At 42.0% G+C, this 16311-nt stretch overlaps 1 protein-coding gene across 1 annotated transcript in view; it reads left to right on the forward strand.

Moving 5' to 3' along the window:
- Vps13 (vacuolar protein sorting 13C) overlaps positions 1-16311 on the forward strand; it is a 1164731-nt gene that overhangs the window by 139812 nt on the left and 1008608 nt on the right. Inside the window, exon 6 of the mRNA XM_080277871.1 lies at positions 806-950. Coding sequence (XP_080133997.1) covers positions 806-950 — 145 coding nt within the window. The remainder of the gene's footprint in view (positions 1-805; positions 951-16311) is intronic.

Here is a 16311-nt window from a genome sequence, read left to right on the forward strand (position 1 = left end):
AGGAAACATAGGAGAAATAGGAAGAGAGGAGGGCAGACACAGAAAAAGAATGATAAAGGTGAAAGAAGAAGTTGGCAGTACTACATCAAGTGAGTGGATGATGGTCACCACCACCTACCACCATCATAACATTTTTTCATTCATCATTCATTTATCATCCAATCCTACGTTGCCGCATGAGGAACGTAGGAGCCCGGGGCTAGGCAAGTCCTGATGTATAAGATGAGAGTGACCAGCCTCACTCATCCGTGGGTGGCATTACATGAGTAATAAACCTCAACCACCCCATACATATAAACCTTCACCAGCTCAATCTGATTGGAGTGCCATAATTACCCACTAAACCACCAGGTGCCAAAATTTGGTTATGTGGTTACTACCTAACGTAGTACGGTAAATGGTTTCCTAGTGTACAGGAAACCTTTTGGCTTGTCACTCAGTGTGGAGTCACCCACAGGCAGAAGGAATAGGAAAGAATGACAGAAGAGGATGGAAGGAAAAATGGATGTGGAAGGAAAGATGAATGGAGGAGAGGAAAGGGCAGACACCTGAGAGCAGCACTACATCGTGTAAGTGGATGATGAGCGTCCACACCTACCACAGTGCTCTAAATGTCTGAGTGTTGTCAGCTCTTCGATTGTTTATATAAATTAGGTGTGAAGCTGGATGTTTTGAAGTCATGACATCTAATAGTGCTGAGCATCACCCTTTTTGTTTCGTTCAGAACCATTCTTCTGTAGTGGTCTGAAAATTGTGTATGAAAAAAAAAAAAAAAACACTTATTCTGTCTTTACCTGCCCTGCAGCTGAGCAGCTTGGACAGCCTTGGAATCTACTGGCTTCCTAACACCACCTTACTGACCAGGAACTCACACAGTAAGGAGGAGATGCTGAAGTATCTAACTGAGCAGATTGCATCACAGGAAAACACACCTCGTGGAATGAAGTATGGTGAGTCCTGTCATACCAAAGTGGTTTTATTTTTCACAGAAGTCTAGGAAAACCTTAAATACTCAAAAGCTAGTGAACATTATTAAGTGGAAAGGTGTGCTACTGTGATGAGATTTTCTGTGTGAGTTAATGCTAGAAATCATCACCATTATCATCATCATATCAGATCCCATGTTATCCCAATGGGAGCCCACCGACAGGGGTTGGCCATGAAAGTGTTGCTTCCTCACATACTTCTGCCACACTCATACACTTCTTATTCTTTTCCTCCTCCTCACCACTGTACTTCTTCACTCTCATCTTCCATATTATATACCATGATCCCATGCTTATAGCAGTCTTTGTCATTGTTATGAGGTGCAAATCCACACTTCTGCTGTTATAGCGCATTTTTCAGCTCGGGAACATTGTTATTGCGCAACTGAAGTCAGCCAAACCCAAGACTAACAAACATTGGTCCAGCATATCTGTCCATGACATCATCACACAAATCATCTGTGTTCATTGGCCAGAACCATTTAGGTGTGAATGCATGCCTTTCATTGGTCCACACCATTACAACTGGGGTAGAAGTCGAGTTTCACAAAGCATTGCGTACACCCTGAAGTCATTAACTGCAATGATCAAGTTCAGATGCATGCTAATATTTTCAGTTATACAAATTGTAATGATTATATTTGTGCGTAATAAACTTATAACCTATTAATGTAATATCATTACAGATAAAATACTCATTTATTTTTAAAAACACAGGAATAGTATGCAGCTGATATTGGTTAGACCAGCTTTGTTTGCAACCAAGCCAAGCCATCACTCAGGGTCACAGACTTCCTCACATTAGTTTAAGGAGCAGAAATACCTTACCAATTCACTTCTTCATTTCCATTTTTGTTCTGTGTCATGCTAATCATTTTACGGTAGTAAATGATTACTTACTAATGATTTTGTTTTCCTTGTTCTTGTTATCAATGTACTCAGATCTGTTGAAATTTATTATAAATGTAGGCTAACCTTACATATTCATACCCTAGCCTTACCTAACATAAATTGTGTTACATAATAAAACACTTTAAGCAGACACAACCAAAAATAACCTAACCCAACCACACTTGACCAGACCAAATTTAACCAGACCTAACCTAACCTAACACAACATATCCCAACTAACTTTCTGATTCATAGCCTAGCGCAAGCCAACCTAAATTAACCAACAGTAACTTAACCAAACACACTGAAATGGAAACCCAAATGAATTTCAGTTTAATCTTCAAGGAGACATAGGACCATATCTTAAATATTAACATGTGATTTGCTTCTAACTATTGGTGGCCTTCGTGTCAATCACCTCAATCTCTAGGAATATCCCAAACAGTGACCTTTATGGTATAATGTGCAGGGTTATTTTGGGGGCAAAATTTTTTTTGATGGATAGTGCACATTATATGACAGGAGATATGGTAGGTTTGGTTAAGTTATGAAAATTTTGGTTAGACTTGGATAAATGGCACTGATTAGGATACAGTAATTTTGTGCCAAATATAGTTTTCTGAGATGGTGTCTCTCCGTCTTCAGTACACTACAAAATGGCACCTTTCCGTCTCAGGGACAGTTGGGATTTGCAAACATCATTTATCACCATTGTGGTAATCATTTACCACTATAATAATGAGCATATGTGGAAAACATACTGTACATAAGAAGTGAACTGGTATGGTCTTAGTACTGCTTAAACTAAACTGTAGATTTACCTCAACAAGTCTGCAGTAAATCACAAGCTGAGTGGCTGGTTGAGGGTTCAGATTATGTGTACCCAGTAATAGATTAAATATTCTCCCTCTCTGTGCCCTTGTTATCACTTTCTGTTAACCTAACCATGTTTCTGTGTGTACTATGTGCTGTATTTTGTGGGTCTTCACTACTGTTAAATGGAAAATTGGAATTTGAGCTTTGGGTGTCAGGGACCAATTAAGATAAATCCCATAGATTCTGTGTATTCCTTATCATGCAATTCTGTTATCACACACCATATTTGGTACCATTTATGCCCTGTAACCAAGGGGTCACTGTATACTTTTCCCCATCCAGTTTTACTTTTCATCATACTTTCAGAGACTTTATTTGGCATGTTGTCTGAGTTCTTTGAATATGTCTGTAGAGTGTCAGTGTATATCTTTCTATATAATTATGCATTCTTCATTTCATGCCTGTTACTCTTTCTGTGTTTTCAGAATAAATAAATTCATGTTATGTACATCATCCATCCTGCTTATGCCAGCCGCTATAGTGCAGAAGTTCATTTATACAACCACTATTGTAGAATTTCTCTTTTATTCACTGTCCAGGTTTCATTCATTACAGGGTCTTCTTTTCCTCCATATTAACAGCCTACCCTTAAAAATACAACCAGTTCTTTAACTACTTTCCATCCTTGAAGTGATCTGTCTTTAGCTCCACACTGCATTTTGCCAAGTTTACACAATACAGCTTCCCGGTATTAAAAAATGATGCTACCTTAAGCACGTCAACTCCCATTTGTAGTCATGTTGTCTATAGCATACCATTATACAGTAGACCTTTGCTGTGTCAGAATGCAGTAGGACAGTTATTGTTTTTGACAGATACCACGAAAGCCACCGAGCTTCCCATGGCTATAACAAACAGTGTCCAGGAAATGGGTCACAATTCATGTATTTCCTATAGTCTTTTCTCTAACCTGACCTGAAATTACCCTCTCCCCATTGTGATTGCTAAGTTGTAATAACAGACATTATGAGTACAGTAATTCACTAGTCATAAACAAGTGCTGTGACAAGGATGTGAAATAAAGCAACAAAAGGGCTAATATAGGGGCCAAGTTAGTGTAAAATGGGTATACAGTACAGTAGTTTTCATTTATACTGGTAGTACTAGAATATACCATTGTACTCATATATTTTCAAATATATGCTTGAAATCCCACCTCAGGGAAGGCCATCGGATATAACAGACCATCGGATATAATAGACTGTTGGTTTCATCAGGTCAGTCTTCCTCCAATTAGTCTGTTACAGGGAGGGTCAACCGTAGTATTGGTAAGTCATCCCATTCAAGAAATTTGCATAAAGCAGAAGTTTGAACAAGTTCCTTAGCAGAAGTCCCTCTCCCCCTGTATGTATATATATATATATATATATATATATACAGGTAACTCGCACGGAACACGATCTCACGGAACGCGCTCGCAATTATACACGGTAAGGGCTGGGATACATATAAGACAACGTAAGATTTAAAAACCATTATGAAAACTACAAATTAACACAGGAGAGGCCTTTGAAATATCAAATCCTCGAACGTCACTGCAGCGCGCGGTTTGTTTTGATTACGTGACGATCTAGGCGGGAAATTATTCAGTGAGTGAGACATTCCCGAGTACAGTAGCACAGTATTTGTAAGTTAAATATTTACAGTACCGTACTGTTCTGGTAAGTTTATGTGCAACTTAAAGTACTATTAAATAACGTTAAAGCAAGAAATAAAGTCTTATAACCAGTTTACCTGATAGGCGTCAGAATATTGCCTTTTTTATTTGTTCGTTTTTTCCACAGTGCTGTTCAGTATTTGTAAGTTAAATATTTACTGTTCTCGTATGTACTGTACTTGTAAGCACTTAAATAAAGTTAAATCATTAAATAAAGCCTTGTAACCAGATAACCCGAATTATATGATTACCCATGATCGGCGTCGGAATATTGCCGTTTTTGTTTGTTCGTTAAACTCTTACTGTACTGCTTTTCTACAGTACTGTATTTGTAAGTTAAATATTTACTGTTCTGGTATGTACTTGTAAGCAATTAAAGCATTAAATGAAGGAGTTAACCTGATTTATATGATTACCTATGATCGGCGTCGGAATATTGCCTTTTTTTTGTTTGTTCGTTAAAGACTTATAATAAGAGAAAAATACATTTTTGTCTTGGTATCTTTACCTATTTGCTCAGGTTTGCTGTAATGGTTTGCAACTTGTAGAAAACTGTGAAAACTTTCGGGAAGTGAACGAAAATCTGGGACATGACCTTGACTTCACCGTCTCAAGTATCATCTGTCATTAGACTGTCAGTTCACCACCGGCTATCGTGATGAGTGGATGTACGATTTTTTCGCTCGTGGCCATGCCTAACCACATATAGTTACACCCATTATCTCGACCCAGACAGAAAATACAACCTTTTTCCTCCCTTGCAAAACACAAACAACCACCCTGTTTACGAGGCAACAATATATATTGCGAAAATAACAAGGTAAAATGATAAAGATGAACGTAAAATGATTGAGAAAGATGAACATGTTATGACGGAAAAAATACGTTTTCCCTGTCTGTAAACGTATTTATTTCTGCTTTGCATCTGTATTCGTAATAATTAGACTTATTGTTAGTTCTGAAGCTGCATTACGATTCTATTTTTAGCCATTCTCGTGGTGTGGGAGCTCGAAGTTGTGGCACAACTTCCTTATTGCTAATCGGACTGACCCTCCACCTTATTCTCCCGTGGCAGAGTCTAGCCTTGGAGGACGTGCAGTTTTCTCATTTAGGACTGAAAATTCAACTCTTTCGCTCCCTTTTCCAAGCATGGGCACAACGATAACGTAAAAAATAACTCGAAACTACCATAAACATATATCAAAAAGGTGAAAATGTATTCATAACATTTTTTTTTTTTCCAGCCATTCCTAACAGATTATGTACTGAAATCATTCGATATCACAGTACTGCATTTCTAAGTTAAATATGTACTGTTCTGGTATGTACTTGTAAGTTAAAGCACTGGTACCAGTTAACCTAATTTATTACCTATGATCGGCGTCGGAATGTTTCCTTGTGTTTACGTACAGTATTTGTGTGTGGAAGTTTTGCTCAGGAGTACTGTATTTGTGAGTTATAACATTAAATAAACCTTCTAACCACTTAAAGTGCTTTCTAGTGACAGATAACAGCAAAACAACACATTTGGGGGGTCTAGGGAGCAAAATACGGAGTAGTTTAAATATACGCGATTTCACACCTAACACGGCACGGTAGGAACGAAACCCTCGTGTTCCGTGCGAGTTACCTGTATATATATATATATATATATATATATATATATGTGTGCGTGTGTGTGTGTGTGTGTGTGTATATATATATATATATGTGTGTGTGTGTGTGTGTGTGTATATAAATATATATATATATATATATATGTGTGTGTGTGTGTGTGAGTGTGTGTATATATATATATATATACAGTAGGTTCGCACAGTGCGCGTCATCGCAGTGCGCGATTTGCATTGTGCGCGAGTGACCAAAAATCATAACCAAAAACCCTTCAATGCACAAGTTTACCGCACAGAAAGCGAGGCAGAGGCAAGGAGTGGCTCAAAAATGCCATTTTCTACTAGTGTGCGACCACCCCTCACACAGCGCGTCACGTGTCGTCACGTTGATGCGCAGAAATTCCCGGGCATTCTACTGCACAACTTGGGGTACAAGGGAGCGGGCACACCATAACAGTCCTGGCTCGTACCCTGTGTGGATCCGCTCTCTACAGCTAACCTGTCGTGTACAACGTGTGGTGTTTTTGTGCTGCCTGTACTTCGCCGCACCATGGCTTCAACCCCAAGAGTTAAGAAACTTCTGGTGCACGCCACCAAGTTAAAGATAATTAAGATGAAGGAGGAGGGTCAAGGAAACAAGGTCTATCGGGAGAACCTTGGGACTGGCTGAATCTACAGTGAAAAGTGTGTGGAAGAACCGTGAAGCCATAAAGGCTGTAGTGAAGACGTACGGTGCCTCTGACCTAGACGGCCGTTCGCGGGTGGGAAATCGTTCTATGATACTAATGGAGCGCTATCTTACCACCTTCATAATGCGGAAAGAAAAGGAAGGTGTTCTACTGGATGGAAGATTTATTCGGAACCAAGCCCAGCTCTTTTACAAGGCAGCATCTTGCAGGTTGAAAGTGGAAAAACCTTTCAGGGCATCGGTTGGATGGCTGGACCGTTTTCTCAAGCGCAAGGAACTCCGTTACCTGAAAGTGTCTGGTGAACGTGCCTCTGCTGTTGAGTGGGCCGCGAGAGACTATCCTGCGATATTTCGAGTGATTATTGAAGAGGGATAGTATACCAAGGACCAGATCTACAACATCGATGAAACGTCGTTATATTACAAGGCCATGCCAAAATCAACTTACATTGCTAAAAGACAGAAACAAACCCCTGGTCGCAAGCTCCAGAAGTGTAAGATGACGGTAATGTTCACTGTAAACCTGTCTGGGAGCCACAAGATGAGGCCAGTTGTTGTACACACAGCTTCACACCCAAGGTGCTACAAAAACCTCACGAACATGGATGCAAGTGGCGTGTATTGGTACAAGTCCACAAATGTTTGGATGACTGGGAACATTATGGCAGACTGGTTAATGAGGCGGTGTGTCCCTGATGCCAGGGCCAAGTGTCGGGAACTGGGCATTCCATTTAAGATGCTCCTTGTGCTTGATAACACACCAAGTCGCCCTCCATACCTTGAAGATCTTCATAAGGATTGTCGTGTTGTGTTTCTGCCGCCCCGCACGATGTCACTAGTGCAGCCACTGGATCAAGAACTAATCGCCACAGTGAAGCATTTCTACCATAAGCAAGTGTACAACTACCTTCGCAGGAAGATCGACACACAAGAGGAGCTTCGTGCCCTACAAGAAGATCACGACGAAGACTTTGATGAGGCATCTGCTCCCGTTCCATCTCCACCAGCACCTGTATCCCGACCTGCCACAGATGCCATGACTGTTGAGGCATTTTGGCATAACTTTACGGTGAAGGACGCAGTTGAATTTCTCCTACAGGCCTGGCACCAGATTACACCTGCAACGGTGAACCATGCTTGGCGAATGCTCGTGCCTCACTTATGCATCACCCAGGAGACGGCCATTCAACCACTGGCCGAGGCTGAGGCAGCAACATTGACAGCAGCACAAGCTGTACCAGGTTTTGAGGACGTTACATTGGCGGACATACAAGAAGTGCACACTTCTACTGAGGAACAGCCTCCCGAGGAAGTGTTGCAACTGATAGACGAGGCTGATGCCGAGCCCGATGCCAGACAGAGTCAAGTTGAGCAGCCTAGTGTGATGGAAGGCAGGACTGAGCTGTGTATGTCAAACATTAGGAAGATCCCTGCTGCCATGGATAAGCTCAAGGAAGAGGTGAAGGAACAGGAAGTGAGCAACCTAAGAACGGAGGAACTTCTGGTTGGTATCGACAAACTCTTCCGTTTCTACACAGACAGGCACAGGGAAGAAATAAACAGGAGAAGACAGACGCTCATAACAAGCTACACACAGTGGGCTCAAGTTGGTGAAATTGCGGAACCAGCGACATCGTCTGTTCCTGTTCCTGTAGAGGATGAAGAGGATGCAATGTCAGAAGTGTCAGCATTGGAGTTTGAAGGGTTTATGGCCGAAGTGAGTGGCTTGGATGCTCCTGGGGAAGGTGATCAAGAGGAGTCTGTGGAGGGAAGTGCTGGTGCGGTGGGAGGTGCGGTGGGGAGTGCGGTGTTGTAAGTGTTGCCGCACCTCGGAACCACTATTATTTAAGGTCATCAGGCCTGTTGTCTACTGTTGTTAAGGTGACTACCCATATTTTTGTTATTGTAGCTATAACTTTAGTACAATGTCTGAAACATATGACCTTTATTATGTCTCTAAAGGCCAAAAAATGTCCAGGTATGAGGGGGTACCACCCATATGTAATTATTCCCATAAGATTATGTACTCCTAGTACACGAATTCCCAGTGCGGGAGGTTGTGGACTCCCCAATCTCTCACGCACTGTGAGAGCCCACTGTATGTATATCTATATCTATATCTATCTATCTATCTATCTATATATATATATATACATATACATATATATACTTATACATATATATTTACATATACATATATATGTAAGGACTCCATATTATAAATACAATTAATTAAAGAAAACATAGATAGATAGATAGATAGATAGACAGAGCACCAGGCAAGCCTGGGAACGGGATATGAGCTTGCAAGTCTAAGTGAAGAAATGTTGACAATACACCGGAAGCAGCAAGTCAGGGGATGAGATAGGTAGTGTGTCAGCGAGATAAGCACATGAACAATGCCTAGTGACCATACACACACATACACACATACTCACACACAGGCTTCTAGAACATTTCATCAACAGTGTAACACACGTGTCATGACCTCTGCTACACCAAAATTTAGGAAGCAGAGCTCAGAAGAAGGTTACCCATAGAACCGACAGGTAGTGGAGAGAGTGAATAAGAAGAGGGTCCAACTAGACTTACTTAGTAAATTAAGTCTTTGTAATACATACGCTGCTCAACTTAAGACTTTCTCTGAAGAAAATAAATCAAGATCAACTCCCTGTATTCATCTTTAACTCCTCCTGCTCTTCAATTATCAAAATAACAATAAAAACTCAAGACTCACTTATAACAAGTATAGAGTCATATATATATATATATATATATATATATATATATATATATATATATATACTGCATATATATACGTATATATATATATATATATATATATATATATATATATCACGGGCCGAACAGGGTAGTACTCCCGAGGGGAATGGGAATGCTGGTGATAAGGAGAGCTAGAGCTCCTGTTTCACTAGCTATCTAACCATCCCCCTTTGCTGACCTTTTCAGTGTGACAGTAACATGGAGAGTAGACCAGCATACTCTCCCAAACATTTCCTCTAACTATCTATGCACTACACCACATGCACTTTACATTTCACACAACGTATCCCACTACGTTACAGGGGTTGGCGCCAGCAAGAGCATGCGGCCAGAAAACTTTGCCCCCGCTACCTAGTGGCGGACTTCTGGGGGGAGGCGTGGCGGGGGTTCCGCCGGCATAGATCATGGGTCCAGGGCGAGATGGGGCTCGGGCCTGTGCTAGAGGGTACAGGGCATTGCGGTTCCCAGGCTGCCGCTTCCGCCCAATAGAGAGGGGCCCGAACCTGGGAGTAGCGTCCCAGGAGGCTGCCCTATCAGTGGGTGTATAATGGCGGGATAGTTGCAGTGCCAAGACGCGCTTGGAGGGTGTCCCTGCAGCTGTCCTGGCAGGGTGCCCCGAGGCCACTACCACAGCCACTGGTAAGCTGGTGGGTTAGGGGTCCCAGATCCATTGCCTGGACCTGGGATTGTGCGGTGAGTGGGACCTGTGCTGTGTCTGTCCCCATTTATTAATACTGAAGATGACAAAACAAAAAAGGTTTCAAAGCAAGCCTGAGGACAGTAAATCACCCATGGGGATGAGGGTGGGTTCATGGAATGTGGGAAGTTTGAGGGGAAGAGCAGGGGAAGTCGTTGAGGCATTCAGTAGGAGGTGGGTGGACGTGGCGTGTTTGCAGGAAGTCCGGTACAGGGGTGGATCAGCCAGAAAGATTGTTGGGAAGGACTGTTGCTATAAGTTGTTTTGGCAGGGGAGGACAGACGGATATGGAGGTGTTGGTGTGATGGTTGCGGAGAAATGGGTGGAATATGTTATGAATGTTTTGAGAGTAAGCGATAGGATATTGGTTGTGAAAATTCTGTTGGGAAGAAAGATAGCTGTGATTATATCGGCATATGCTCCACAGGCAGGATTGGATGAATCAGAGAAAGATAGATTTTGGGATGATTTAATACGTGTAGTGGGTGGTATGCGGGATGATGAGATAGTGATTTTGGGAGGGGACTTAAATGGTCATGTAGGTGAAGCAGCCCAAGGTTATGAAGGAGTGCATGGGGAATGTGCATATGGTCTAAGGAATGCAGAAGGGGAAAGGATACTCGAGTTTGGGGAGGCAACGGACATGATTGTGTGCAACACATATTTTAGGAAAAGAGACAGTAGGTTAATTACGTATGAGTCTGGGGGAAATAGCAGTCAGATAGATTATTTTCTGGTTAGGAGGGCCGATAGGAGGTTAGTGAGGGATGTTAAAGTTATAGGAAGTGAGGAGTGTGTGCAGCAGCACAAACTATTGATTTGTGATATGGTGCTTAAAGAACAAATGATGAAAAAGAGGACTTATGTACCTAGGAGGAAAATATGGAAGCTGAAAAACCAAGTAGTAAGGGATGCCTTCTATAGCGAGTTGAGGAGAGTGGTGGCTGAACAGGGAGCTGTAGACAGAGGCGTTAATGAACAGTACAGAGCCCTCAAGAACAATTTCTTGAGAGTTACTGATGTAACATGCGGCTGGACAAGAGGACCACCAAGACATAAAGTAACTTGGTGGTGGGATGAGGGTGTAGAAGCTGCAATTAAGGAGAAAAGAAGGCTTTTCCGGGAATGGAAGAAGGGTGGTAGCAAAGAGGAATATTTGGCTGCCAAGCGTGGGGCTAGGAGAGAGGTATACAGGGCAAAGTCTGAGTCACAGAGACAATTACTTGATAACCTAAATCATGGGGAAAGGAAAAATATATTTAGGGTGGCAGGTCAGGTGAAGAGGGATAATCGGGATATCATAGGTGAGCAGTGTGTGAAGAATGATGAAGGAAGGGTAGTGGTGAACAGTGAGGATATTAAAGATGCATGGAGAGAGCATTATAACCGGTTGTTGAATGAGGAGTTTGACTGGGACAGGGAAGGTTTGGAGCCAGCAGATCCAGTGTCTGGCCCTTGGCCTTTGATTGATACTGCTACTGTGAGTGAGGCAATAGGCAGGATGAGGGTGGGGAAGGCAGCAGGTGTGTCTGGGTTGACTGCCGAAATGTTGAAGGCCTCAGGCGATATAGGGGTGAGTTTAGTCACTGACCTGATAAATAGGATTATTTATGAGTGTGTTGTCCCAGATGATTGGCTGAAGAGTGTAATTGTAAATGTGTATAAAGGGAAGGGTGATGCCCTGGAAAGAGGGAATTATAGAGGTATAAAGCTTTTAGATCAGATAATGAAGGTAATGGAGAGAGTTTTAGAAGGTATGATTAGAGAAAGAGTGAATATTGATGAGATGCAGTTTGGGTTTATGCCAGGTAGGGGGACCACTGATGCCATATTCATTGTTCGACAACTTCAGGAAAAATATATTGGTAGGAGAAGGGATCTTTATTTTGTTTTTGTTGATTTGGAAAAGGCCTTTGACAGAGTCCCTAGAGAGGTGGTGAAGTGGGCAATGAGAAAGCTTGGCTTGGAGGAGTGGCTGGTTAGGGTGGTTATGGCCATGTATGTGGGTGCTCACACCCAGGTGAGAGTGAATGGAGATTTGAGTGATGAGTTTTCCGTGAATGTTGGTGTGCATCAGGGGTCAGTCTTGAGTCCCATGTTGTTTATCATGGTACTTGAAGCCCTTTCACGTGACTTTAGAAACGGACTCCCGTGGGAGTTGTTGTATGCTGATGATTTGGTGTTGATTGCAGAGAATGAAAGAGAGGTGGAAGAAAGGTTTAGGAAGTGGAGAGATGGTATGGGGCAAAAGGGTTTAAGGGTAAATGCAGATAAAACAAAAGTGATGATATCTAGGGTTGGTGGCGGTACTGTCAAAGACGAGGGAGAGTGGCCATGTGCAGTTTGCCACAAGGGCGTGGGAAGTAATTCCATCTTGTGCAGTGTGTGTGATAAATGGGTGCATAAGAGATGTAGTGGTATAAGAGGTAGACTGCGAGATAATGCTGATTTTATGTGTACGGCGTGCCGGGGTGAGCAGGTGGAGATCGTCAGACGTGAAATAATTGAACTTGCTGGTGAATCTCTTGAGTGTGTGGAAGAGTTTTGTTATTTAGGAGACATGTTGTGTGCTGGAGGTGGGGCTGGAGCTAGCTCTGTGGCTAGGGTGAGAAGTGGTTGGAAGAAGTTCAGGGAGCTCTTGCCTCTCCTGACATTGAGGGGGCTCTCCCTACGTGCTAAGGGGTCTTTGTATGCAGCGTGTGTTAGGAGTGTAATGCTGTATGGCAGTGAGACCTGGGCAGTGAAGGAGGAAGACATTCGCCTGCTCAGACATACAGAAATGACAATGATTAGGTGGATGTGCAGTGCGTCCCTGCGTCCAAGGCCTGGAGGGGCTGGGTTTACAATGGAAGAGTTGAGAGGTAGGATGGGACTGGAGTGTATTGGTGTTGTGATGAGGAGAGGTAGATTGAGGTGGTTTGGACATGTGGAGAGGATGGGGGATGATAGTTGGGTGAGGAAGGTGAGAAGTGTTAATATTGGGGGTGGGGTTATGAGGGGTAGACCGAGAAAGACATGGGACGAGGTCATTAAGTGTGACCTTAGGGTTAAGGGACTGAACAGGGAGGCTGCAATGGATCGTGCAGCATGGAGAGCCGCCATTAGGTGACCAAGGCCGACACATGCAAGCATGTTGGAGCCTTTAAAAACGAAACGAAACGATATATATATACAGTATATATATATATATATATATATATATATACAGTATATATATATATATATATATATATATATATATATATATATATATACAGTATATATATATATATATATATATATAGTGTATATATATATATATATATATATATATATATATATATATATATATATATATATATAAAGTATATATATATATATATAAAGACTATATAGTGTATATATATATATATATATATATATATATATATATATATATACATTATATATATATATATATATATATATGTATATATATATATATATATATGTATATATATATGAGGCGTCTAGAGCCAAAGGGGCATCCCCACCAATATACTGGTTTTGAGTTAGGTATGGGAGACAATAGGCTTAACCCTCTTCTCAGTGACAGCACTGGTTGCCATACAAGATTCGGCCTTCTGGAAAGTGGTAGAGGGGCTCAAAGTCACGTGGGTTTGTCCATGCTGCCGGGCGAATAAATCAGAGCAGGCAGGCATCTAAGCCACACAGGCCAAACCAATCAGCATTCTCACTCTCTGCCACTCCCCCAGAGCAGCCAATCAGCAAGCGTGTGGCCCGCCTGGTGTGACGGTGAGGATTCCTTCCCGTGTTCACTGAGGTGTATAATTATTACGTATTGGATTTTTACCCCATTTATCGTGGATTATTGGTGACAAGATGAGCTGTTGTTATTGGGGTTGAAGGGGGGGGTGACAAGATGAGTTCATCACATAGTTACAGTGAGGAGGTGGTGCCTATAACCTCTCGTAAGTGTCAGAAGTGTGTGGAGAAGTGGAAAAAGGTAGAAAGGATGAGGAAAAGAGAGTGGTGAGGGGAGACAGCGGTAGGGGGTGTGGCACCGAGGAGGCAGAGTTGGATGTCGTTCTCCTAGATGACGACCCCACCATTTAACCCCCCACTACCCCTTCTCAATTTACTGTACTTAAGCACTACACAACTTTTTTTTTTTTTAGTGTTGTTATTTCAATCTATTATGGTAGAGGAAAAATAATAACTGCATTGATTTCAGTTTTAGTTGTAAAAAACGTGAAATTACAGTAATAATTATTCGTTTATTAATATTAAGTGAACTGGAATCTTCAGTTAATAAAGTTTTGTACATTAATACATTCGTTGATGTTTTTTATGCTATGTTTTTAAATCCCTACAATATGTTATTATGCCCACTTATAAATTGGGGGTTTGGTTTACTGCCTATTTTGTGGTTACGGTTATTATTATTTTGTTTTTTTGGCTTTACATGTAGAGCATAGGCGCTGATGATCATTTTGATGTATAAAAGGTTTGTTTATTGCCTTCTGGCTATGATGTTGCCATAAACACAACTTTAAAGCGTCATAACTCAAAAGTACATTTTGGCGCCGATGCCCCTTTGGTTCTAGACGCCTCATATATATATCTATATCTATCTATCTATCTATCTATTGCCAGACGCCTCAATCCCGTTTGGGGTGGCCACAAACAAATCGCCTCCAAGTCGCCCTGTCTCCCGCCATTTCACTGCCCTGCTTCCAACTCACACCCCCCTCTCTCATATACCTCTCCACCCCATCCCTCCATCTCATCCTCGGCCTCCCCCTCCCTCTTCCCCCCTCCACCTCACTCACATACACTCTCTTCGTCAGTCTTTCACCCTCCATCCTCTCCACATGGCCAAACCACCTCAGTGTGTTCCTCATAACGCTTCCTATCACATCCACATCCACACCACAACGCTCCTTTATATCCTCATTCATCAGCCTGTCTCTCCGTGTGACTCCACAGGCTCCTCTTAAATAACTCATTTCCACTGCTCTCACTCTTGACTTGTGTCATTCCAACAATGTCCAAGCTTCACTTCCGTACGTTAGAGTTGGTATCACAATACTGTCATGTAGTAACTTTTTCACTTCCATGCTCACTTCCCTGTTTCTTATCACTGCTTTCAAGGAACCAGCGACCTTTCTTCCCTGCTGTACCCTTTCAAGCACTTCACCCTCCAAACCTCCATCCTTACTCATCACACTACCCAAATACTTAAACGTACTCACATTTTCCAATTCCTCACCATCTAACCTCGCTGTACATTCACTAACTTCACCTCTCTCAAAGACCATCACTTTACTCTTCCCTACATTCACCTTTAGGTTCCGTTTCTTACACACTCTTTCAAACTCATCCACCAAGCCTTGCAGCTCCCCTTCGTCTTCACTCAACAACACAGTATCATCTGCAAACAACAGTACAGGGAGTTTCCAAACACTATCCTCTCTCACCAGGGCCACTCCAACATCCACTACCCTACCTTGTACCTCTTTATTACCCCATCCATGTACAGATTGAACAACCATGGAGACATGACACATCCCTGTTTCAAACCAACTTTCAAAGAGAAAAATTCACTTAGTTCACCATCCACACGCACTGCAGCCTTCGCACCATCGTACATACTCTTCACAGCATTCAACAACTTCCCATCTACTCCATATATTCTTAACACTTTCCACAATCCTTGTCTATCCACCCTGTCATATGCCTTCTCCAAATCCATGAAAGCTGCATACAACTTCTTTCCCTTCTCTAGAAACTTTTCCACTAAAGATCTAAGAATGAATATCTGATCTACACAACCTCTTCCCTTCCTAAAGCCTCCCTGTTCTTCTCCAACTAATTTCTCTGTTCTTTCTCTAACTCTGTCTATAAGTATCCTACCATACACTTTTCCTATTATACTATGAAGACAAATGCCCCTATGATTACCACACACTTCTTTTTCCCCTTTTCCTTTGTACAAGGGAATAATTATACCTGACTTCCAATCCTCTGGGACTCTACCTTCCTCCCAGGCCAATCTGCACATCTTCCACATCCATTCTACTACTATCTCTCCCCCATGCTTCAGCATTTCATCACACACTCCATCAATTCCTGGGGCT

The sequence above is a fragment of the Coenobita brevimanus genome, chromosome 71 (assembly GCF_032717465.1).
Source record: "Coenobita brevimanus isolate Jiangsu-jjx chromosome 71, ASM3271746v2, whole genome shotgun sequence".
NCBI lineage: Eukaryota > Metazoa > Arthropoda > Malacostraca > Decapoda > Coenobitidae > Coenobita > Coenobita brevimanus.